This window comes from Sinohyriopsis cumingii, chromosome 15 (assembly GCF_028554795.1).
Source record: "Sinohyriopsis cumingii isolate HCF-2022 chromosome 15, ASM2855479v2, whole genome shotgun sequence".
NCBI classification, from domain to species: Eukaryota; Metazoa; Mollusca; class Bivalvia; order Unionida; family Unionidae; genus Sinohyriopsis; species Sinohyriopsis cumingii.
Window position 1 is genome coordinate 88,444,807 of NC_142975.1, and position 26,703 is coordinate 88,471,509.

A 26,703-nucleotide genomic window follows, 5' to 3' on the forward strand; every position below is an offset into this window, starting at 1 on the left:
AAGTATTAAGGAACACACAAGGGTTTGAGTGGCATCAACCAAGGAAAATTGCAAATGGAGCTGATGCCTTGCATACGTTCATTATATGTTGGTGTAATGAGAACATACTGTCATGGGTGATACCTAGGTTTCATATAGAAGTGTGAACTGAATGTTGGCATTGCTGATACTTATTGTTTGAGGTCAATGATGCGAATGAGAAAGTATTTGTGTGGTGATCAGGATGGCTTCAGTTTTATTGTAATTCATCTGCAGCCTGTTATATATCATCAATGACTTCTCATCAGAAATGCACCTCTCTACACCTTGGTTGGTAAGCCTCAACTTCATATGGGTAGTTTGATTTGTATATTTCAGTGTCATTATCATCCAACTGGAGAGACATCAGATGTCTATCTATGACACTTGAGAGCAGCTGAGTGTAAAGAATGAAGAAAATGGGGACAAGAACAGAGCCTTGTGGAACACCAAAACAGAGATCAACTGGGTTGGAATGTTTCCTATTTATGGACACAATTTGACTAAGTAGGACTTGAACCATTGTAATTAAGTTTGTATCGTGAATACCAAACATAACAGATAATACATATATAACGTATATACGTAACTGACACGTAATGCATGCATGACATATAATGCATACAAAACTTATAATGCATGCATAACATATAATGCATAGATATGATATTTATATAACATAATGCTTACATAACATTATAATACATAATGCATACATAACATAATGCATATGTATCATAATACCTAATAACATATACATAGCATATAATGCATAAATAATACAATGCATACATAATATAAAATGCATACAAAACATATAATGCATACAAAATGCAAACGTATTATATAATACATACATATTAAATGATACATAATAATATAATGTAAGCATAATATATAATACATACACAACATAATGTATACATAACACATAATACATACATAACATACAATGCATATATAACAAGTAGCAGTAGGGTGGCTGAGCAGACCATTTGGTCTATGAATTAGAGAAGATCAATTGCACATGACAAATCCTCGTTTTAACAAAATGGGGTTTCTACAAATAGACCCAATCTGGTTCCAGAGGGGGCTGAACAGACCATTAGGTGTTGGTAGTTCACCCTCCCTGCTGCTGGGGGTAAAAAAAGGTAGCAGTTGTCAGGTGACAGATTGATCAGCTGAAGATTTTATCTAGACTAATGCGACATTATGTCCAAGGATCGTGTACATTTATCAAGCATTGGCAAAGAAGTTTTTAAACCTAATCATGTCCATGTCACTGGAACACGAAGTCTGGTGGATGTTCCTAAATGTGTGTGTGTCAACACCATTAAAGACAACTAAAAGAATACAGTAGTCTCTGATCACTTTAGGAATCTGAACATACCATTGCATGACACAAATCACATCCATGTTTTTGTGCCTACCTCACGAAATATTCTGGATTTATTTGTTTGTCAAGCATAACATCATCGTATACCACTAGATTATTAATACTACCATCAAGATCACTGATTAATGGTACATTATCAATGTCAGTGATAACATTCAATAACACTATCATAATCATCATCATCGTTATCCTTTTCCAAGGGCTTTGCATTTTCATTAAATTCCTTAAGAACATTATAGCATCACTGGTCATCTGCAGATTGTGGCATTAAATAAAGTTTGTCCCATTTGAACCATCTCATCATCGGGTTGAGCAGCAACTGAGTTTTACCAGACCGAGATGGGCTGATGAGTTTGATAATGCCGGATGATGCTTAACTGTCTCCTGCTCTTGTGTTGCCAAGAAGTCAATGACATTCATGTTGTACAAATATGATAAGTATGTGGGTTTATATTGTGTTTGAGGCAAAAAAGTCACCAATACTAGTGGACTAAAAAGAACAACAATGAATAATCATCAACATGCACTTATAGGTGAGTGCATGAAATGTGGTACAAAAAAATACAAGTTTGTGTTGATGGCGGATTGCTCTGTGATCTACAGCAGTGATATCGCTAAGGCGCCAAGAAAATTACCAGGAACAATGTGGGCAAAGTATCCTGGTTAGAAACATCTTCCAGGATTTAATTATTGTGGTCCTGGAACTTAAGTCAATATTAGACTTGATGAAAAAAATCAACAAAAACCAGGAGATTATCCAGTAAACACCATTGATCAAGCGTGTCATGTTCATGATGTCATGTATAAAAACTGAAATCTACAACAATGACATCGCAGACATGAAGTTGATTCACATGTTAAAGTATGTGAATAATAAATCAATACAAGATGTCACAAGTAGAAATAAAGAAGATGAAACATTATCAACTAAAACAGCAAGTGAAGTTGCAGCCATGTTTGAATGAATTTATCAACGTGGACCTTACAATGACCAGGTTCATCCTGGCAAAGAATTTCATGCTGCAGTAACATCACTTATACAACAATGTTAAATCAGACATGGACACACTGCAATACATCATGTATAGGCAATCACTGAGCGATTTAATCAAATACTTGCTCAGCAGATTTTTGGATATTAGTATTCTATTTTTTACATGTTTAGGCTCGAATAAACAGTAACACAAGAAAGACTGAAAACAACAAGCTTTGAAAAATATAATTTATTTCCCTGGAAAAATTCTGCAAAAATGAAAAAATATGAACTTACGGATTTAAGAATCAAATCCAAAAATAATCCAAGAATAATGCAGGAATAAAATGTTAGTAGTCCTAATAATAATTTAATTTCAGGTTTGAGTCCCAACAAATAATCCAAGATGGAAGACTATGACATATGCTCTAATCTGTAGTAGTGAAGTCTACAGTTTCTTGTAGAAACAAGAAATATCATTCTGGTTTTGGAAATTTGAATAAATTTTTATAAGAGCTGTCTCTGATTAAGAATCTCACATGAACACATGTATTTTCCAGGAAAAAAGAATTAATCCTTTTGAATCCAAGTAATTTGAAATAACTCCAAACGACACAACACCTTCCAGTGTAATAGCCCAAGTGAGATTATTTCTCCAAAACAAAGGTTATATTGTATTCTAAAATGCAAAAAGGGAGTCACGTGATCATGTTCCAGAACCTCATTGAAATTATTTATTTGTTAAAAATCATGTACACCTAGTGTGGCCCTGACGAAAACCAATCATTTTACTCTGAGAAATAAAATATATAAAAAATTGTTTACTTCTTAATCTAGTCCCATCATGACCTCAACAACAACCAATCATTTTAAAGTAAAAATAGAACTTATTTATGAGGCTGCTACTAATATGGAATCAAGGTCAGGATCTAGGTCAACACCTGATGTTTACTAAAATGAACAGTGAAGGTCAAACTATTTTCTGGAAAAAGTATCGTCTCCAGTGATCAAATTTACATTACAATAGCATGTAATGAGAACAAATTTTTTTTAAAACTGATAAACAATTAAATTGAAATAAATACATATTAGATCAGATATAATTAAATCAAATATACATAACAGTATGCTCAGGAAATTTCTACAGATGGGAGGTCTCGTGAATGGGTTGCAAGACGACCAAGTTTGATTGCTGCTTTAAACAATGAAGTTACACATGGAATTTCTATAAAACCCATCAAACCAATCTCGAAGAAACACATACCATTTAAGCGACTTGACTCTTCCTCACAACAACCATTACTCAGTAACGTGATGGTCAGGTATTTATATGAACCTGGTGAACATGAAGGCGGAAAAAATAGAGCAATTGACCCTATCTGGAATGTAACCACACAAAATTTCCAGTGTGGTAAGATTTACAGGCAGCTCTGCAATCTACAGTATCAATGGCTCCTCAATGTGAATTTTTCCATGAACAATTGCAATTAATTCTTAAAATTACACAATTACTGCCAGCATGGATTCACTAGCTAATCAAAGCACAATTGCCCCTACGTTGGTTTGCATTCAAGCCAGATCAGCATCACATTCACAAGTGTATGGCTGAGATTACTATCTGTCCATGGCAAATTGTTGTGGGTCATTAGGTGAATATCGCCACAACAATGCAGTGTTACAGCAAGCACAGTGATATTTTTGTCATTGTTTCAGAGTCATGATAAATTCAATGTAAAGATCAAACTTGTGTTTATGCTTTCTGTCATTTCACTGATAACTAATTTTTTCCTTACCATATAAGATGTCTCCTTGGTTTTTTTTGAGGTTGGTTATCTGCCACAGTATAAACCATCCTATGTACTTAAGATGTTTTTGTTACTCTCAATACTGCTAAGTACACTAGATTTGATCATTCCACATGATCATCGACTATCCCAATATTAGTATCTTTGATTGTTAGACCCTGTGATGAATGAATGATTATTGCATATCCTAGAGTCCAATCCCCTGATGGATCCACTAATGCTTTTTCAACAACATCCACAGGGACAACAACAATATAATTAAGAACAAGTTTTTGTTTCTTCATGGATCACGGATGGTGCGGGTGTGACCGAGCAATTGGGTTGCTCATCAACATCTGCATTTCACATAATAAATATTGCTCATTTTGATAAATTCATGGTCTGATATTAAACCATCATTCAGCCCTATCGATATCATCGATGATAACTGCACATGTGCATGTGTCGCCACTGACAACAGTGTTGTATGCTCATGTAATTTCTCAGTTGCACATGTTGATAGTTTCTTTGCAATAATATTAAGAATACCAGCAACACTGGTGATAATGGCAACGCTGATTCCTATTACTGGTGCTATCATGTACGTTGCTGATAATGTAATGATTACTGTCATTCCACATGATCATCGACTATCCCAATATTAGTATCTTTGATTGTTCCAGCTACTATGGTGGATGCAGCGTATACAACAATGTCGATGACCGTGATGATTCTGCAGTATTTTTTTTGTTTTGCCATGTGCATGTCAATTATATTTTCAAGTGATATCTGCCATGAACATGCTTGTTTATACCTAACAGGCATTTTGGCAACAAATTCAAGGCACCATCAATAAGTTGTTGAGGTTAAATTTTTGTCTTTGGGATCTAATATGAATACCTGTTCGGTATTTTGATTTAACATGAATGACACGGTTCCAGAAAACCTATTGGTGGAATGATGCCAAGAATATGTGTTGAACATCCTAACTTTTGCAGCACTGAAAACAGAGAGCCTGTGCATGCCAGTGACCTGAGAGGAAGGAGTTATTTTGTTGTGACCATGTTGCTGACCCAAACCCCACCATGTATACCGTGTTGATGAATGAAGTCATTGTCTGATTCTCAAATTAGCAATTCTATGTCAGCTCATGTTGAGTTCACCAGTCACTGTATTGCCAGTTTAGCAAAACATTTAAAAATCTCTCCTACAATTGCTCTGATGGATACGTTTGTGTCTTTGATTCTTCCACCATCAGTTAATACCACAATGTTATCGTTGGTCACACCATAAACTCACAGGATAATACTGACCCACTTGATATTGCTCATCTTTAGCAGCCCATCCAGTCCTGAGAAACAACAACTTCATCCCGGTCAACCCCAGCAAGGTGCATAAGATCAGCAAGTTCATCTTATGTTTCATATTTTAACAAACCAACATCACCAAGTCTCTTAACTCTAGCAAGAGATATTCTGTAAATATCTACCATTATAAACTAAGGGCTCTTTAAAACCATGACTGGTATATTCATGTATGACTTTACGCGGTGGTGGATTCACTAGCTAATCATATGACCTCGATATAGCATGAAGTACAGGAAGTACTTCTGGACCACATACAGGTGGATCTGTTAATGTCTGTGTTGGTAACATCGAATATCAGATTGATGGAATGCTTTGCACACTACTAGCAGATCCGACAACATATTTTAAAAATTCCTTTGGTGGTGCCAATCCATATGAATCAAAATAAACAACACTATGTGGATCAACAGCATATGCAACCCTGTGAGTTCCAGGGTGGGAACTTCCATGAAGATTAATGATACCAGTTTTGATGCTATTTGGTTGTTTTGGTGATTGATCTTGAATGAAAACCCCTCAAAAGTTTTTAATGTTTAATCAACGAGCAGCATCAAGTAAATCAAAACTGAACATAGGGAGTTTCAGCCAATTTTCTTGGTAGACTCAGGTCTGAGCCATGAAGGTTTAGTTCCTGGTAATCTTAGATCCTGCCCCCACTTTCTTTTTCTTTGTGATCAGACCATATCCTGTTGCTTTCTTAATGCCATATCATCATTGGTTCCTACAGCACCAAGTGCAGCTGCCTTTGCCAGAACTGGAGCTGCAGCTGCAAGCTGCAATCAGTGCTGGTATCACTGCAAGAAGTGGAAATATACTACCTGTCTTTAATGGCACCACAGAATGATCAAGTCGCATGCCAGTCTTTCATTTCTTGGCATCACTGAAGTGTCTGATCTGACACTGGGTCAGTAATAATTTGTCTGGACCTAATAATGCCATTGATTTCAGTGATATTTTTATTCCAGAATTCTTCTTTAATCTGACATGGGGTTAGAACAACATTGATTATACAGCATTATGAATGATCCAATTGCATTGCATGGAGCATTTGTGATCTGATCACATATTTTCCACTGGTGCATCAATGACTCATTCGTCTACCAATGCCTTCGAGCAATATTGTTTTGTATGATAATATAACTGCAACTGCAAGGATAACCTTTCTGACATTTCTGCAGAAGATGTGTGACAGTGAAACTGCACAAGAAAATTCTTCTTCACCATTTAACATCAATCGCTGTGCTATGAATCCTTGGTTGCAATTTTCATTCATTGATTTGACTATATATCCAGCAGCATTCATTGTTACGTTGCTATTCTCAGGTGAATCAGTGGTATCTTTCTTGAACAGAAGGACCACTGGATCATGATTAATCATCGGAATATCTTGCAATACCCAGTATCATCATGGCAACGTCAACATTTTTGAGACATGATTCAATATTCTTTCCATCAATTATGTATGTGGCACTGCTGAACATCACCATAACACCGTTATTAGCAAAACTAACTCAATCTCCAACTCTACATTCCAGGCAATACATCAAATTTTGCCTTTCATCTTGATCATGACCATAAGGAAACGGGATCAACAAGAGGTGCTTATGTTCCCTCCCCACCCAAACAGACTAAGATTGAAGCCAACATAGTGGTTGTCAGCTACAAAGCAGAAAGAAATTGATGATGCACTCTTGAAACTCACTGTTGGCAAAGTTCTTCCACTGAGCCTCATTGACCATAAATGTTTTAGAAACATTGTGATGCTTCTTAATCCAAAGTAAGTTTTGAATGATAACACTATAAATTATTAATATTTATTAAAAATGACAGTGAGAAAACAAAAAAGTGTTAATCCATTCGATTCTAGATGTCAGCACCGTAAGGTGTTGAATTTTGAAATTTCATATCTAAATTAAGCAATGTTTCATTAAATATAATGCTGTCCTGTCTAATTAAACATTACATAAATTCCTTGTTTTCACTATACTTTCAAACTTTACATTTTCAGGTATGAAATTCCAGGTCATAAATTAGTGTCCTCCAAACTAGCTGAGAAGAAAGACCAGAGTGAGAAAAAAGTAAAAGAGGAACTACATGCTATTCTTGATATAGCTGGTACTCATGATGCATGGACTTCATTAAACACAGGAAGTTATAGTACGCTGACTGCACATTTTATTTCCAAAGATTGGGAATTGAAAAGTGTTGTGTAAGAAACAAAAAGTTGAAGGCAGTCACAATGAGAAAAACATAAAAGCAAGCCTGTTGGCCACTAAGATGCGTTGGAGTCTTCCAACTCCAAATGGAGTCACTGATAATGCAGCCAATGAGATAAAGGCTTTTGATTTACTTCAGTCAACTCGATTTGGTTGTTATGGTCGAAGAAGCAACCATATTGTGAAAAAGCTTTAGCTATATCAGAACTGTCACAAATCATTGCAAAGGAGCGCAAACTTGTGACCTTTTTTTCATCAAAGCATGAGCATAAATGATTTGTTAATGAGTGAGCAGCAGTTACTACTTGACATAGGTGCTCAAGGACACAAGCTCAAGATGGATGTTCCGACTAGATGGAACAGCACTCATGACATGCTTGAACGACTGCTAGAGCCAACACCTGATTATATGGCTATTATCAGTGACCCAAACATAAGCAAGTCAGCAGCTGCAACATTGAAAAATGATGTCTATACATTTGACGAACAAGCATTGGTTGAAAAACTTGTAGTAGTTCCGTCACCATTCCTAAATGCAACAAACAGTGTTTGCTGAGACAAATCACCAACCCATCATAAAGTTATCCCAATACTTCTTAAACTTGTCAAATGTATAGAAACAAATGTTAATGATCTACCTCCAACTGCCAAACTTAGAGATGTAAAGAGGCAAGAACTTGACAACTGAACACAGGACAAAGATCTAGATCTGTTGGGCGGTTTATTGAATCATATTATGAAGGATCTTGAGTCTCTACCTGACAGTGAGCAAGCAGATGGACATGCTCTGCTTTTGAAGGTTGCTCTTGATATGGCTGATGTCAAAGTAAATGTCAAAGTGGAGCCAGGGACTAGTGATGATAAAAAAACAAGAATAAACAGTATTCTGAAAAATGATTTATGTGTTCAGTATTACTCAAACATTTGATTTATATTTTATTGTACCTTCTGTTTAAGTTATGATATGGATAACATTTTGATCTAGTCTTAAGAATTCTAGTCTTAGATTGTTTAAATCGTTATGTGACTTTGCTGTTAAACTGTCAAGTTAATAAATGTAAACATTGTTTTGTGTTTTATTTCAGTTTAAATGTAAAATGTGAATGATTCTTTCATTGTTAGAGCAATTATCAGTATTCTGAAATATGACATGATCTGTACTAGTCAAACATCAGCTTTTGTTTAATGTGGATAACATTTTAGTCAAGTTTTAAGCATTTTAGCTTTAGATGTTCTGTCTTTACATAATTACATGATTTTGCTGATACATTGTTCAGTTAATAAATTTGAAAGTTTTTGTAATTGGTGTTCTTTTTTTGTTTAAATCTAAACTGCTTTGACTGTAGTATTTGTAAATAATGACAAGCAAGAAAAGCATGTCCTTCTATACTTTAAACAATAGACAAATCACATGTGAATAAAAGTGTCCTGGGGGATTGCAACAGTCCTTCAGTTGCATTAAACTGATAAGCCAAAGAATGTTACTTTCGTAGAACAAAAATAACACAATGCAATAAAAAAAGTAATATTTTTATGAGGTTAAAGTATATATGTAAAAGAGATTACTCCTGTACATTTATTAACATTTTACACTTTTGAATAAAGATATAACTCTGTAACAAACAAAAATTAAAATTTACTTGTAGTAACCGATTATAATCGATTATCAGTAAGTTGTGTGCAACCAATGATCAATTATCAACTTCATACCAATTCCCATATTCACCCTTGATTCGCTTTATATTATGGTATGTCTGAAACTACAAAAGGAACCCATTTTGCTGCTGAAATATCTGCAGTTTCTGGATCTAACAAAGTACTATGCACATGATACCCTGTAGTAGCAACTGCTATGTGGTTATCAAGTTTTTTAAGATCTTCAGGTGTTTCTTTAGATTTTGATTCCTGTTCTGGTTCTGGTGCAACAAGATCCCTCACTTCACCGATCTGAGCACAAGCGTCATCAACAATATCAATTACTTGCCGTATTTCTTTATGTAATTATGGCTGAGCAGCAGCTATATCTGGGGATTTATGAATCTTTTTAGTCACTTTAGTTTCTGCAATTTTTCCAGTTGCCTTAACAGTCTGTTCCAGTAATGGAAGAAGACCTTTAGTAGTCTCTGTAACTGGTTTAAATATTGCATCCTCTGCAAATTCCATTCAAGCTTCCTGACACTGTTGTAGTTGCTGTTTGACAGAATTGTGAATGGGAGATATTATCTTAATTGCCTATAGTCGTTGTCGAGCTAGTTTAGCTGTACAAAATTACATAGCGAGCAGAATCACTCATTATTATTGACATAACAATGACTTAATTATGTCACCTGACAGTGCTACTTTTTTTATACCCCCAGCAGCAGGGAGGGTGAACAACCAACACCTAATGGTCTGTTCAGTCCCCCCCTCTCCAGAACCGAATCGGGTCGATTTGTAGAAATCCCATTTTGTGAAATCGAGGATTTTTCTCATGCAATTTCATCTAATTGATTTCTCTAATTAATCTTCTCTAATTTGTAGACCTAATGGTCTGTTCAGCACCCCCCGCTGCTCATATAATGCATGCATAACATATAATGCATGACGAAAATTTCTGGGTCTTTTAATTTTGCCACAATTTTTCTGAAAAACCATATGTTAATGAATGCATAGTCAAAACTGGTCCATAGAGAACTCTTTTGCAGTCCCCTTGAAAATTTATATGTAGTTTGCCTGCATATAGTGACTGCCTGCTAAAAGTGACCTGTGACCTCTATTTTTTAGTCTTGTTGACACTGTTGTACTGAGTAATAGCAACTGGAGACTATTATGGATGAATGTCTAGTTTTATCTCTTATCTGAATTATTCATCTGCAATTTCAAAAATGACTTGTTTCTTTCTTTTTTTCTATTACTCTCTCCCTCTCTCTCTGTGATCTTTATCTCATGCTGGATATTTACTCTTGGTTAGAGAGGTTTGTCTTCCTAGGAATTTTGGTAAGGTGTAGGATTTTGCCATTTTGCTAAGTTGCCTTTGTTCAACTGTACAGTATATAGCCACGATTGTACCAATACATCATTAGTCCATACAAACAAATAAATACAAACATATATATAAGTGTCTCTCTCCCTCTTACTGTTTTATCATTTCTTTCAAATCCACCTACATCACTCTAGAACACACAGACCCCTGGCTATCAAGACCACTTTTGAGCAGACTCTGCTTGGTCATTAAATGCATTTTTGATAGCATTTGCAACTTTTAATTTTGTGGTTTGCTTAGTTTAAAGATTTGTTTGCAGTTGGAAATAAAACCAAATCATGATTAAATACAAACTAAAAAGTCATATTTTACAATTGAAAACAGTATGAAACTCACTTCAAAATGGTATATCTACAACTATACAACTGCACACTTTAACTCTTATCAACTGAATCTATCTGTAGTTAAACCTGCTTTTACAATTACCATGTATGCAGGTAAAGGAGTTGCCTAAATGTCGCAGCAAAATTTAGAAAGAAGGCACATTTGTGATTTTAATTTCAAAAGAAGCACTCAGATTGCAATAACAGACAAACATTAGACTACCATAAAAATAAGCAGTTATATGTCATGCTGTTCTACAATCATTATTATACAATAAAATTTTTCTTTGACTTACACTATGAATCCCTCCTTTCTGAGGTCCTCCATTATTGTCCCTGGGTGAACTACTTTCTCATCCATGGCCTGGTCAGGGGCATTCTTCTTTGTATACAGGAAGAAAACGTGTGTGTTGTTCTGGTTGATTTCTATCAGATCCAGAACACTTTTACGCAGATGGTTGTCAAAATCACTCATATCTGGTGGCAATGAACCTTAAATTACACACACTGATGTAAGCAAATAGTTAATTAGGATTCATGGTCTACATTATATGGATTGTTTAAAAAATCAGTGTAGGCAAGAATATGTATATAAAGTGTGACCCCGCCAAAACACGGTAGATGGAGCCATAGAACCCGACTGTGTTATAAGTAACCAGGTCAATTAACTGAAGAAAATGATGCATGTACCCCAAAAAATTTGCAAGGAGGGTAAGGTAATAAATGTGGGAGGTAAAATACATGCTTCATTGGCACAGTTACCATCTTAAATCAATGCATATTAAATAAGAAATACACCTGTAGTGAAAACAGAGAAGGCATTAATAATATTTTATTTTATTTAGAGAACCACAAATTGGTACATATACATGAATACTGTTTATATATACATGTCTAATGTATAGCATGAATAGAGTATTAACACCGTGTACTCATCCTTAAATCTCACCATAAACACTGAATCCACAATACAAGTGATCCCATAAAAAATATGCATACACAGATTTATAATATTCAATAATTTTGTCACAGGTCATATTGGTCTGAATTCAGTGGAAAAACATAGCACAATTACATAATGAATGACGAAGCACATTTACTTTTCAGTACATCCCAAGTCGGTAAAAGTTAGTCTGTATTTTAAACTGCTGTTGGTAGCGTTTATAAGTATAAACTTTTTCCCTGCAAAAAGGAAACTTTCACAGAACAGTTAACGTGTTCCAGCCACGTTGGAAAATGCAAAAATCCATCAGATTTCATTACTTTTTTTTAAGTTAGGTACTGCCTTTCTTTGAAGAAAAATTCTTTGCTTTTATTGAAGATTGTAGTTGGCTTTCTTTGATGAAGGGTGCATGCATATTAAATTCACCGCTAAAGGACATCTTTGGAGAACCAAACAAATGCCCAGTTCTTATTGTGGTGGCAACATCAAATAACTGTATTGCATGATTGAGACTGATTTTTTTCCCATTTGCTGAGTAAATTTTCATAACAATCAGTGCTTCAAATGTAATCTATTTTCTTTGAAATTTCAGCAAACTATTTTATCTGGGTAAATTTAAAAAAGAAATTGGCCGTCTTTACCTGGGTACATTTTTAAAAAAGAATTGGCAGTCATTTGGTCTATTCTAGTTATTGTTCCTCCCTGTCTATTGAATAAACCAATAAAATGTGTCTTTTGGGTTGTCTTTTTTACATCTGTGCCAGCAGCATGATGCTGCCTTCCATGCATGCATCAGAAATTTAACAAAGGGTCAACGGATGATAGAGACGCAGGTGTTCTGGTCTGATTACAGGGATTATTACAGAAAATATGAGTGTTCTGAAGGATTTAATTCTGAGTGAAAAGAAGAGGAATTTTACTTACCATTCACATAAATATGTGAATATATTAATTACTAGCAAGTGACCGAAAATCCGCAGAATGATTATGCCTTGTCATATTGATCCCTGTTACCAGAAATATCAACAACACAAAAGCAGATATCTCACAACATACAGTACTCATGCTAGATGTCAAGATAAGCAGATTATGATATAACAATGCACTGTTTAGATGGTTTGTTAATATGGACAAAGAAATTGTTTACATAATAGATAAATTTAAGTGCACTTTATATCCAGTTTATGGCTTCTTTTCATGGGGCCTCTGAATTTCTCCACTCCAAACCAATAGATGTATCTACAAGTTTAAACGGCCAACAATGTCACCAATAAAAAAAATATCGCCAGATGGTATATTTTGCTGCCAATAAGGAAAAAAATCCAAGTCTGCAACATTGGCAAAGCCCTACGCAATCCCAGAATAAACTTTTTACATGTTATTTTTCATACTTTTAAGAAGAAAAAACTACTTTTTCGTGTACAACAAAAATACATATAAAATTTCAGGAGCCACGCCATGATCATCTTGTATTATTAATTTGCAATCTCTTCCCTAAAATGATAATAAACTATTTACACTTCTTTTGTACTTTTAAGAAAGATTTTTTTTTTCATGTACACGAAAAAAATATGTATAAATATGTATGTGAAATTTTGATAGCCACACCACAACTGTGTAATACCCGAATTCATGTTATAATGGAGTGTGGTATAGTGGGGTCACACTGTATATATATATATATATATATATATATATATATATATATATATATATATAGAGGGGCTGAATGGTTTATGGTGCTCGATTTTACTGATTACTGACATCTCACCTCATTCCATGTGGGTTCGAGTCTCAGGCTCATCCATTGGGTATGTGACAAAGCTTGCCAGTAGCTCCTTGTGACTCAGTGGCTCTTTCTAGGCCAGGAATAATACACAATTCTGGCTGTTGTTGTTCTAGGGTTTAACGCCATTTTTCAGCACAAGATAGGCTATACCAGGTGGCCAGTATAATTGGTGGAGGAAGAACCCTGGAAAACCCAGGGAAGAACCACCAACCCATGAGGAGCTACTGGCAGGCTTTCCCACGTACTCAAACATACCGAGCCTTGGACTCGAACACATGCAGACAGAGGTGAGATGGCAGTGATCTGGAATGGTGAGCACTTCAGACCACTTGGCCACACAAATCTGGACCAGTGACCATGCTGTAATGTATTGACGATTAATGAAATTCTATGACATCATTTGGTGAACAATATATCTGCAATACATCATATGCAAAAGCAGTATCTGTAATATTTACTTGTAGATGTCCCAGAAACTATCATGAAACTTTTTTCCCAGCTAGGTCAAATGTCTCAAGACTTAAGAAATAAATTTGTGTTGAATTCGCCCTACCCCCCAAATGCATGCTACAATAACATAGATATACAACATGCTTATTTGATAACAAAATGAAAGAAACCTTGTATTGTTATCATTTATTTCTATTTTTTTTTCATCATGAGCAATTTATTAAAGACAAAAAGATATCCATGAACTCAGTATATGTAGTGTAGGCACCTGCCATTCATGCATGACATGGTGTAAGGTGCAAAATAACCAAGATTGTATTATATCCAGTTTATCGATATGAATGTCTCTTGCAAATAAAAATGTTATTTTAAAATACATTCACTGTGAGTGCACATGACAGTCTTCACACTGGCATGGGTTACAGAAAATATTATTAAAGCAAGTTAATGCTGTGTATACTATTTACCTTTCAAATATCAATGCCATTTGTATTAATTATGATTACAGAAGACAAACAAATACAACTGGTAGTGAGCAATAAACTCATTGTTTTAACTTACCAGAAGGATATCAAATTCAAAGGTAATTTTATTACAAAGGAAGCTGAACCCTGAAGCTGAGTTTGGATTATTTTAAGTGTACTGATATATATATATATATATATATATATATATATATATATATATATATACACACACACACACACACACACACACAAAGTCTGCCAAAATAGGGCAGCCAACATTGGTTCCCTTTTACCAGTCTTAACTGCAATAATTAAAATGAATTGAAACAATGGAACAGTTTTTAAAGCAACACAATCTAGTGCTTTGTGCATGGACATTGATGATCCAGCATCTCCCAGTATATCTGGAGGAGAAAATAGATCCATTCCTTGAAATTGTGAAGACCAGAAGAGAAGATGGTTTCAACAACAGTATGACCATTAATATGGATGAAACTCCAGTGTACTTTGATCTCATTCCTGGACAGGCTGTCAATAAGGTGGGTTTTAAAAGTGCAAGAATTTGCACAACTGGTACAAACAAAAAATCTAAGTTTAGTCCTTGCAGTTTACATAGCAGGAGATGTGTTGCCTCCAATGATAATTTTTCAAGGAGTGAAGGAGCTAAAAAATATTCATGCACTAAAAGGATGGATTGTACGTGTGCAGCAGAAGGATTGGGTTGATGAGGTGTTGCTGCAGTGGATTAAAGAGTTTCATCTCAAGTATCATACCAAAGACTTACAAAAATGGTACTAACAGCTGCCTTTCTTGGTGCTCAGCATTCAGAGGTTAGTGTAAGGACTGGTTGGCCTGGTGTCAGGATAATGTGACTGGGTGGGACATCATGCTACATGTGCATCATGATGCCCCAGTACTAGACATCATTATAAACTGTCACGCTGCAGACATTGTAGCAATATGACTGAAAAATTGTTAAAGCTATGTTAAAAATCCAGAACGTACACATAAACACACACATACTCATCTCAAGTACACATTTAAATATTTTTTAAAAAAATCTAAGTTTAAGTGCATTTTCTACAAAGAACTTTTTGAATGATTTAAAAGGTGTCCCACAACTTATGACAAGAAAAAAATTATTGATAAATATTTTGCTTGGGTGTTGGCATTAAGCTCAAAGTTTCCCTACTTATTATATAGTAATGTAGCTAGCAAATACTGATGTATCCCAGAACATAGAGTGCACAAAACATTACTTTAAAAATTAATTTATGGTGTTCCAAGAAATACAATGTCCCAAAATTTATGGTAAATATGGTATGTTTGGCCATCTTCTTCACATTCTTTATTGGGAAGTGGTTGCCCAACAAAATGAAATGGTAAGATACCATTAAACTGCAAGAAATAAAATAGTTTTAATTAAATTTTATGTCTTTGGACACAGTATTGATTATAATACATTTTAATTGTTGTTCAAATGTCAGCAAAACAGTTCACTTTTGCTATCATAATCACTTTAAATGACACTGATATAAATTATGTCGTTCACTACAATGATGTTCCACTGTGTCATCGAGTGCACTTTTGTCAGATTTACAACATTTCCCTATGAGTGGGCAGGATAGGAGAATTAAACCCAACTGAACAAGACTTGTATAAGGGAAGAGGCTTTCTGAATACCTGGAGGAAATCTCTGTCTCTGATGGTTGGGTTTCCCTATCTTGTTCACATATTGGGGAAGAGTCTTTTCTTTGTCCACAGCAAACTCTGTACAATTTACACATTACAATATGTATACTGGCAATTTCAAATGTCTTATGTATATCTATACCGTGTGTTTAATGTTTTTGTTCATGATTGCAAATTGTAAGGGTCATTTTGTAAAAAACATATTACATAGCTAAATTTGTCTATGATTGTAGATCATATTTCAAGAAAATTATTACTTGTAGTTAAACATGTTAAATTTGGGTTTGGCTTCAGGACATTGGTTCACCCTTCAGGAATTTCTGGTCTACTTGATGTTTGCTACATTCTATACTAAACTTTGAGTGAAAGACCTGACCTTGTTTACCACTTAGAATGTTCTGGAAATGAACTTTTGACGCTCATCCTGGTTCTTTTATTGTGTCTTACATCAAGTAAATGACATCCCTGACCACATAAAATCACATCTACCCTTAAGACAGATATTCTATTTCAGAGAAAAATCTGGCATCAGTCTGTCCACTAGGTGAGAATGTTATGTGTGTCCCATGTGCCATTTTCAAATGAGGACAATATGTACACTGTAATAACCTGTAAGGCATATCCCACATGATTTCCTTATATATGGACAAACTGTACACAGTATTAAGCTGTAAGAGTATTCGGTTGTCTCACATATTGCCATTTTGTAAATAGTATTACCCTGTTAGGTAGATCCCTCACGGTTTTCTCACATATGGAGAATTTGTACATTTTACACTCTGTTAACCTGTTATGCATATCTCACATGGCTTTCTCAGATGTGGACAAATTTTTGACTATATTAATCTATTATGTGTATCCCTCATACTTTTCTCAAAAATGGAAAATTTTAAAACTGTATAGACTTATAATCACCACCAAATACAGTATTTATCCAAAGAAAAATCCACTTCCACTTTTCCAAATTGGCAAATTTGGGTTTGGCCTAAAAATGAACATTTTAGAGGAATTCCTAGCCTGGAGATCATACATACAAAAGAGAAACTTCAAGTTAAACTATGAAAGGTGACTGTTTTTAAAAGTAAAATCCTGCTAAGAATTAGCAGACACCAAGTATGAAGCACAAATTCAATTCATACGTTTATACGACTCTCAAGTCTGTTCAGGCAACCTCTGGACAATCCAGGAGCTAGGATCCCCAGGCCTGCTCTGGTAACTCCTGGACTATCCAGGAGCTAAGATCCCCAGGCCTGCTCTGGTAACTCCTGGACTATCCAGGAGCTAGGATCCCCAGACCTGCTCTGGTAACTCCTGGACTATCCAGGAGCTAGGATCCCCAGGCCTGCCCTGGTAACTCCTGGACTATCCAGGAGATAGGATCCAGGCCTGCTCAAGTAACTCCTGGAAAATCTAGGAGATATTACATGCATGGGAATGTTTCTCTTCCATAACAAATACCTTGCAGCTCTGGGATAGACAGAATGTGGAAAAGCTTCTCACACTGTAGGAAGGGGGCATTACATTCCCAGGCCTGATGAATCTTGGAGGCTTTTAACATACTGGGCTCCTTAACATTCTGCAAAAAACAAAAACAAAGAAATTACTAAATTCAAATTAAAGAATATTGCTTGTAATGATACAGATAACTAACATTTTGTATTGTCTTGTCTGCTTTAACTTTTCTGGTATGATAGCTTCAACTCATGATTATCATCATCAGCTATGTTAACATTTGGGTAACTGTTTCTAAAATTGATAAGACATATATAGGCAACAAAGAGTCATCTCTTTATTTTTTACTTTTTATATTCAATGTTTCTAAAGTGATACCCACCACAAAACTGTCACAATAATGTTCTACTAAATCTTTTTTAAAGTACAGTATTATCTGTTTATTTTGACATTATTGGGTCAAAGTAATCTTTCTGACATAAACGGAAGAGGTGGTGGGTATGAAAAAAATTAAATATCTAATACAAGTGAAATCTGTCTGCAAGGGGTGACCTTTGAAATTTGTAAGTGGTGAACTGTTGTTAGTGGATAGGATTTACATTGTGAGAAAATAAACAATGGAAATTTTGATTGGATGAATACAAAACTAGTCTGAAATACACTTGCATACTGACAACTTACATCTGGATTACCTTTGTGTAATACAATCCATAATGAGTTAAGTACTGTACATGTATATGAAAACAATCCACGAATTTGAGTATGTCACATGTTAGAAAATTCATGTATTGGTCACATCCCATTAGAAAACACTCAAACATAAACAAATATAAAACAAATGGTAGTCCTCATTTGATCTATATCTCAATGTCATGAAATGTGTCACTAAACAATTCACTACTACATTGTCACCAGTAGTAGGATTATGTATAGGTTTTTTTCTACATGCTACATGTACTTAAATTGTCCTAAATTTTGGTTTAACCAAGACAACAAACATAATCATCTTGCTGAGGCTACCACTGGGATGAGGTTATTCATAGGAAAATGAAAACCTGTCAACAAGTGAAACTTTTTCACAAACATCTTTGCATGATGCCACACCTTCAATTTCCTTGATGGTCAAATATTAAATTTAAAGAGATTGTAAATTTAATTTATGTTTTATGCCATTGTAATCATAAAATTACTTTTACCTGCAAAAAGGGTAACTTAAGAGGCACAATAAACATGTTCTTTGATAAATGTAACAATCGATCAGATCCCATTGCTTTTAATAAAGTTTGATTCAGACTTATTTAGATGAAGGGTGTATTGTTTGTATTGAAGATTGTAATCAACTTGTAAGTATTGAAGTCACCAAAAAAGACCAACTTTGGAGGACCAAACAAATGCCTGTTTATGTGGCAGCAACATTAAAGCCTGAGGCAGCAAGATCAAATAATTGTAGAACAAATTATGGATTGGACCTGGCAGCTTGTCAACGTAAACATTTAGAAAACTAAGGATCTGTTCAATTTGGGACCTGGGGCCTCTGTTGATATTTTTTTTTTTTCCCTCAATATCACATAAGCATGGCACATTTGGCAGTAACAATAGACCATGGGCACAGGACTTTGCATTTTTGTCGACATGGGTGGCTTGTCAACATAAGTGATGCAATATAAGAGGGTAGGACTGTACATTAATTTACAGTTTCACCACGTTTGGCTTAATCCATGTCGAGTAGTAAGTAAGGAACTGCTGCTGCACTTTGTTTATGAATAAAATGACATGCCTTGATTTCTAATAACCATGAAAACTCCTTTACAAATCAAGTCCAACTGTAAACAACATAGACCCTAATCTCCTTTTGTATGATGCACCAGCAGGTTAGGGTATATGTTGATTGTTCTACTGATTACTACTAGTAAACTTCACAGACCCAGATCTGCTGGCACATTATGCAATGGCAGATCAGGATCTGTGCAGTTTGCAGTTGGACTCAGCTTGCAAGCAAGCATAAAAGGTATCTATACTGTGAGTACTGTATAACTGTAAAGTGGCATATTCTATCATAAGCAAGGGACATTACTCTTTCAACGCTTATGAAAGCTGATAAACATACTTATGCTATAGTTTTTTTTAAAAGCCTGTAAGCCATTTCAATGACAGCTGCTTAATTTAAGAAGACTCAGCCTCTGGATAGAAAGAACCATGGTAACGTCAAATTATATAAACTGACAACTGGAACAACTGAGACCTTGGCAGAGAATTTAATTTAAACAAGCTGAAATCCAATATAATGTAGTTTCTGACATATCTTTATTCTAATGTGCTTCCTGATTGGTTGAATTTCAAACATTTATGGCAGTTACACTGAAGAAAAAAAAACCAACTCAGACAAGCTACTGCAATGCCATCATGCTCAGTTTATCAAAGAAAAATATATTTCCAATGGTCTGCTGAAATATTTTCTAAAAGTATATAAAAATTTGAATAAAACATTTGTATTTGAGTATTTAAATATGATTATTCAGGTACTGCTGACTGTAACTCAATTTGGGAAAATAAAACTGCTATCAACATCCTCAAATACATGTCTGTATCACATACATTACTATTATCTTATACAAATACACAACTGTTATTGCATAAATATACATGACTGTTATCAGATGCAAATACATGACTGCAGTTTATCACATGCAAATATATAACTATTATCACATGCAAATACATAACTGTTATCACATTCAAATACTGTAACATGACTGTCACATACAAATACATGACTGTCAATATGGTAATGATGATAACTGGTGTGACATCACCAGAACTCTCTATTTAATAATAATGATAGTGTAAGACCCCATTAACATATCTAAGATTCATCATTTAACATCTCTCAAACCAGACAAAAGTGAAGGTCACAAATGTTACTGATATGAAAGGGAAGATTATGCTTACCCTCGAAGTAAGGAAATATCCACAAATACTTTTATTAACCATAAAAATTAGAACAAAAGCCTCAAAAATGCCTCAAAGCTCACAGGTTATCTGATGACTAATTGTGTTGAGGGTGTAAACACTCTAAATATGCAAATATTTGAATGCCAGGATGCATCTCGGGCATGAGAAAAGGCCAAATTTCATGAATTCAACTCAATCCAAACTGCATCAATAAGAAACAGACAACTGCTGTACTTGTGGGGGGAAAGAATGAGTCTAGTTCTGGACTTTCTGGAACTTTCCATCTAATGGGAGTATAAAATTTTCTTACGTGGACAATACTAATTTCTGCTCTGGAAAGGAAACGATGCTATAGCAACAGGCTTTGTATTACTGACATATAAACATCCTATCAAATGAACATGCAAAATATTACATATCTTGAAACTTCTGCAGGCAGGAGAATAAACCTTACCATGTTCAGACATTCAAGGCAAGGAATGGAGAAGTCATACTTGACCCCAGCATAGAACTCTGAAATTAGGGTCTCAAACACTTCATGAACCATAAAGAGGAGATTCCCTGGATGGAAGCCCTGAGCTTTTACTGTCACCTCAGAGGTTCTGTAATGAGAGATTTAATTATGGACTGCAGATTCCATCCACCTGTCAATAAAATTTTAACAAATATGCTAGACACCATTGGACTGGTGACCAATAATATCATTGGCAAGGTGTAAGTAATTACATAACTGAAACAGCTCCAACACTTAGATGACTGTCATTATATAATACATACAAGTTAAAATAGTCATAACATCAACATTCCTGATCACATATTTTAGTGGGTTCAGAAAGCCTGAAATTCAATTACACTGCATGAACATAGTGAAGCTAATGCCATTTATGCAAGGTCTGTAACTGATTTTCAAGCTTCCAATCAATCAATCTTTATTTCCTCCATAAGGAGGGTTCATTAACAAATATAGTGAACAAGACAAAAAGAAATTTTTTAACAATTTACATTGATAATTTCGGAAAGCATTCCAGAATAAAACAGATGAAGAAGGAACAAATGGAATATCAGTGATCAGGAAATACATGTGAGCATGCAAAATGGCACATAAGCATTGTATGTAAATCTCTCTCTCTCTCTCTCTCTCTCTCTCTCTCTCTCTCTATCTATCTATCTATCTATCTATATATATATATATATATATATATATATATATATATATATATATATATATATATATATATATATATATATATATAAGGGAGCAAAAAGAAAATAAAACGTTTATTATTACAGCACAGGTCCGTTAATGATAATAACTTTGCCTTCAAATGGGGTCTTAAAGGTACACAAATTTTGGTAGAAGCTGATCTGGGAAGTTCTGTGTTCGACAAATGTTTGGTCTTCAGGCTATAAAGTACACTTTTCATACAAGGACAAGAAACTGATATGGTGAAATTGTGTTTTGTTCAGTTTACTTTCTTGAGAGCTATAGTAACTGCAACTTGTCATTGCCTTGCTTGAGTTATATGTGTAGCTCAAGTCCAAACTTGTCAAACACATACCAGTGAAAGTTGTTGGCAATTTATTTTGTTAACTTACATGATGTAACCAGATGCTGAAGGAGGTCAATATATATTGCTAACCACATTTTTTGACAGTGAGTAACATCATGACCTCGCTTTAATACCCACATGGATGTTATAAAATGGGTTAATTTATATTCACAATCATTCTTCTCAATGCATTTCAGTGTGGAATGGTGAATTTGTGCTTGTGTGTGTGTATATGTGTGTTTGTGCATGATATGGACTTTTAATGTAGTTTTAACAATTTTTCAGTCATATCGATACGATGTCAGCTGTACTGTGGCAGTTTATAGTGATGCCTAGCACTGGGGCATCATGCTGCAGACATGTACCATGATGTCCCACCCAGTCACATTATCATGACACCAGGCCAAACAGTCCTAACACTAACCTCTTAATGCTGAGTGACAAGTGAGGCAGCTGTTAGAACCATTTTTTATAAGTTTCCTAGGCTCCTGTTGAAATACCCACTTTGGATGAACCAGCATCCAATTGGGATGTTTAGCAGGTCACTTTGGGGAATGTACCTGGTAACTGGCAGAAGAGAACAGGGATCTTAATGTCGAAGAAGGACTGGACCAGCCTTGACATTGCTGAGTGACATTTTGACCCGTCACAAACCTCAGAGATTTACTCAGTCTTGGAGAAATGAGGAAGAAGTAACAGGTGTGGTTGAGGTTGCACCCAACCCAGAGATCTTTTCCAAAATGGAAAGGATCTTCTTCAACTGTGTGCTAGATGGTTTTGGGCACAAGTCTGGGATAAGAGGTGGTAGACTTCATTTACCACCTTATCAAAGAACTGGGCCTCATCCTCATTATTCCATGAGAGAAAGAAGGCCTGGGCCTGGTAGGAGGTGTCAGTTGCACTCCTTCAACCATGAAATTGTTAGAGTCAACAAGGACAGGAAGGGCATCATCATCATCTAGCATACTCTGAACCACAGACTGGCTGGGCAACAGAGAGGGCATCAGCACACTCTGTGCCATGTCCCACAATTCAGACTGGTGGGGGTGGGGATAGACAGGATCATCATACGAAATTATACACTAGTAACAGTGAAATGTACTGAACTTGATAAAACAATAAGATGATAAACTTTTTCCGTGCTTAAAAAATACTTCAAAGGTTTCTACCCTGTTTGCGAAATCAGGGCAATGTGTTCGTTCTTCTTGAGGAAGGAACCCTTTTTCCACAGAACTGAACCATCTGAGTATTGGTGAAGTCGTACCTGTAATACAAATTAATAGACACACTAGTATAGGTATTTTAGCATATAATTACTATACAAGTACTACATTGGACTTAGAAATTTAAAAATAAATGGAGCTGTTATATCATGAAGGTCGTTTCACAGAACCTTTTTCTTAAAATTGACTGGACATTAATTGAGAGCAGATTTGCTATTTGAACTAAAGAGTTAACATATCAACCATGCCCCTAACCAATAAAATGTTATTAAATGTAGTCAATTCCCAAGTCTCAGAATAGCTATTTGTCAAATCAAGATTGAAAGGGATTGCTACTAATCAAAATTACTAAAATAACAAACAATATCTTAATTTTCTGTCTTGATAATATGGTGAGAATCATAAATAAATAAGTTTACTGGCCCTGTCCTGTTAGCTTGCCCTAAATTTGTTATTAATCATATTGAATTATGCCAAACTTATTTCCAGTGAGTGTTAAAAATAGATGTAGATGTTTTGCACAAAAAAAACCAGATGTGAAGTATGTTAAAACCTATGTTCTAAAAATATCCTCAACAACAAATATCCTCAGCTTGTTTCGTGAGTGATGAATATTATAAATATTTTACAGTTTCCAGCCAAAGTAATCAGACCTATTTTCTATCAGGTTGTGATACTAGCCATGACACTTGTTATGGACACAAAGTTAACTTACCCTCTAATGTTACACCACCACTGACATAATGTTTAACTAGACTCACTTGCTTAGGGCGTGCTCACCAGTTATTACGTTTTTTTCTTTAAAATTCTAACCCTATGCAAAATAAGAAACTGTAGAGCACCACCTTAAAACAAATATAAAAATGTATGCAATTATTTTTCTTATTTTCATATCGTTATGTATGATGTTCTGAATAAAATGGTACATCAAAATTGATGTTAAGCATGAAAATAAACTAATTATGCTCATTTTATTCTTGCTTACATAATTTGCCATGAGGCATGTTTTTGTGAGTAGTGATCTTAATTATGGGGAAATTAGAAGTCTTAGAACATAGGAATAAAGTCAACTTAAATTTAAAACTGTTGCATTAAGTAGAAGAAATATATATTGAAAATGTTTCTTTTCCTTTATTTGCAATGAAATTAAAACATACATGATGACAAAGCAAATTTGCTTCTTCCATATTAAACAATAGGCAAATATTTTACCCTTTGACCTTTACAAACCTCATCTGTTCCATACCTTTTCAAACTGTAAAATTTATTGTTGACATTTAAGGAATAATTCTGGCTAGTTTCATATTCCTGTCTTTCAGTATAACATTGGTTGCTATGTTGACAAAATGTAATGTGCATTTTTAAAATTGCTCACTAATTATCATAAGGTGGGGGGGGGGCCGGATTTGTTAGAGACTCTGAAACTAATAAATACTGTTCTGTGGGGGGAAATACAGGAGAATTATTCAAAAGGACTGTTTTGATGCTTGTGACTTAAATGTTTCAGCCATACAATGAAAATTAATTCGTACAATAATAATATCTATGTTCTCTTTAAGGGGGCACTCACCACTTATTACGTACTTTTGAGAGAGTGACACATGTAAGGTGAAGTTATCTACATTTAAAATATGCACAGTGGAGAGACTGTTGGCATACCTCTATGCTAATTTAATGTAATGTGGCAGAGATTACTTTGGATATTATACTTTTGGAAAGTGTACATGATCTAAACACACTGCTCACTAAAATGACTGCTCCCTTGTGTTAAAAAATCAGCCTGAATTTGTCTAAAGTACACTATACATAGCAGCTATTAAAATAGGCAAAATGAATTTTGCCAGACTAGACAATACCAGATTCTGAAAGTGCAATGAATGAATTACCAAATATAAAAGATGTAAAAAAAAGTTATTGGCTCTTTTTTATACAATTTTTACCTCTGAAGTTCAGGAAGTGAAAATGACCAAGTGGAGCTAGCACTTTTTTGAAAGGTGCACATCTGGAGTAAGGCCAAGCTGTATACTCTATAACCCATATTACACCCATCAATCATACACCAAAATAAAGGGAATTAAAGGTTCTTTGAACTATACCTAAGATATACAATGTCTTTTTTAAATAGTCAGTCTAACCAGTGAGGAAAGCTGGGAAAATTCTTTTTTTTAAAAAGATTCTAACCCTATGCAAAATATGAAACTGTAGAGCGCCACCTTATTGTCTATGTAGGGACCCCAGCTTGCCTAGTGGTCAAAGGTGCGCAAGTCTTTACCGATCACCAACATCTCACCTTTGTCTCACCCTGTTTATGTGGGTTTGAATCTCAGGCTTGGCCAACACCGGTATGTGAGAAAGCTCGAGAGTAGCTTCCTGTGGGTTGGTAGTTCTTCTCAGGGTTTTCCCAGGTTCTTCCTCCACCAGGTATACTAGCCACCATGTTTAGCATTTTGTATTATATCCTGACACTAGCCATGTCATATGCAGTGGTTATAGACAATGTTAAATTACACTCTGTACTTTATCTTCCATGCAGTGAGTAATCAGACTTTTGTATTATGTCATGACACTAGCCATATCATATTCAGTGGTTATAGAGACAATGTTAAATTACACTCTATACTTTATCTTCCATGCAGTGAGTAATCAGACTTTTGTATTGTAACATGAAACTAGCTGTGCTGTATTAGTTGTTACATACCACTACTGACACAATGTTTAACTAGACTGTATTGTTTATCTTACACGCAGTATACTAGGCGAGCTTTCCTGCACAAAAATTTATACTCTAATGCACTAAACACCAAAGGGACATAACTAATAACTGTTTTCTAGATTATCCCTAGTGGTTATACACAAACATTATCATTTTGTTGCATATCAAATGCAGGAAAAGTTCAAATACCAGTAGAATTAGTGTACAGGCAAGTTAAAAATGTATTATTATCATTATTATTATTACCTGAGCTCTGTTAAAGAGTCCAGCAGGAAGATACTTGAAGTGGTACACCATTTTGGATTCTTTGACATTCTTGGCTGGATCAGCATGGGGCCATTCATACTTTCAACAAAGGACAAGTCAAGAAGAG

The 26,703-nt window shown here is 35.0% G+C and overlaps 1 protein-coding gene across 1 annotated transcript in view; it reads right to left on the reverse strand.

The window, feature by feature from the left end:
• The window catches only part of LOC149782265 (uncharacterized), a 231,580-nt gene that overhangs the window by 121,993 nt on the left and 82,884 nt on the right, over positions 1 to 26,703 (reverse strand). Inside the window, exons 10-14 of the mRNA XM_089935106.1 lie at positions 26,577 to 26,675; positions 23,564 to 23,658; positions 21,299 to 21,446; positions 17,899 to 18,016; positions 11,396 to 11,591 (exon numbers count right to left, since the gene is read on the reverse strand). Coding sequence (XP_089791232.1) covers positions 11,396 to 11,591; positions 17,899 to 18,016; positions 21,299 to 21,446; positions 23,564 to 23,658; positions 26,577 to 26,675 — 656 coding nt within the window. The remainder of the gene's footprint in view (positions 1 to 11,395; positions 11,592 to 17,898; positions 18,017 to 21,298; positions 21,447 to 23,563; positions 23,659 to 26,576; positions 26,676 to 26,703) is intronic.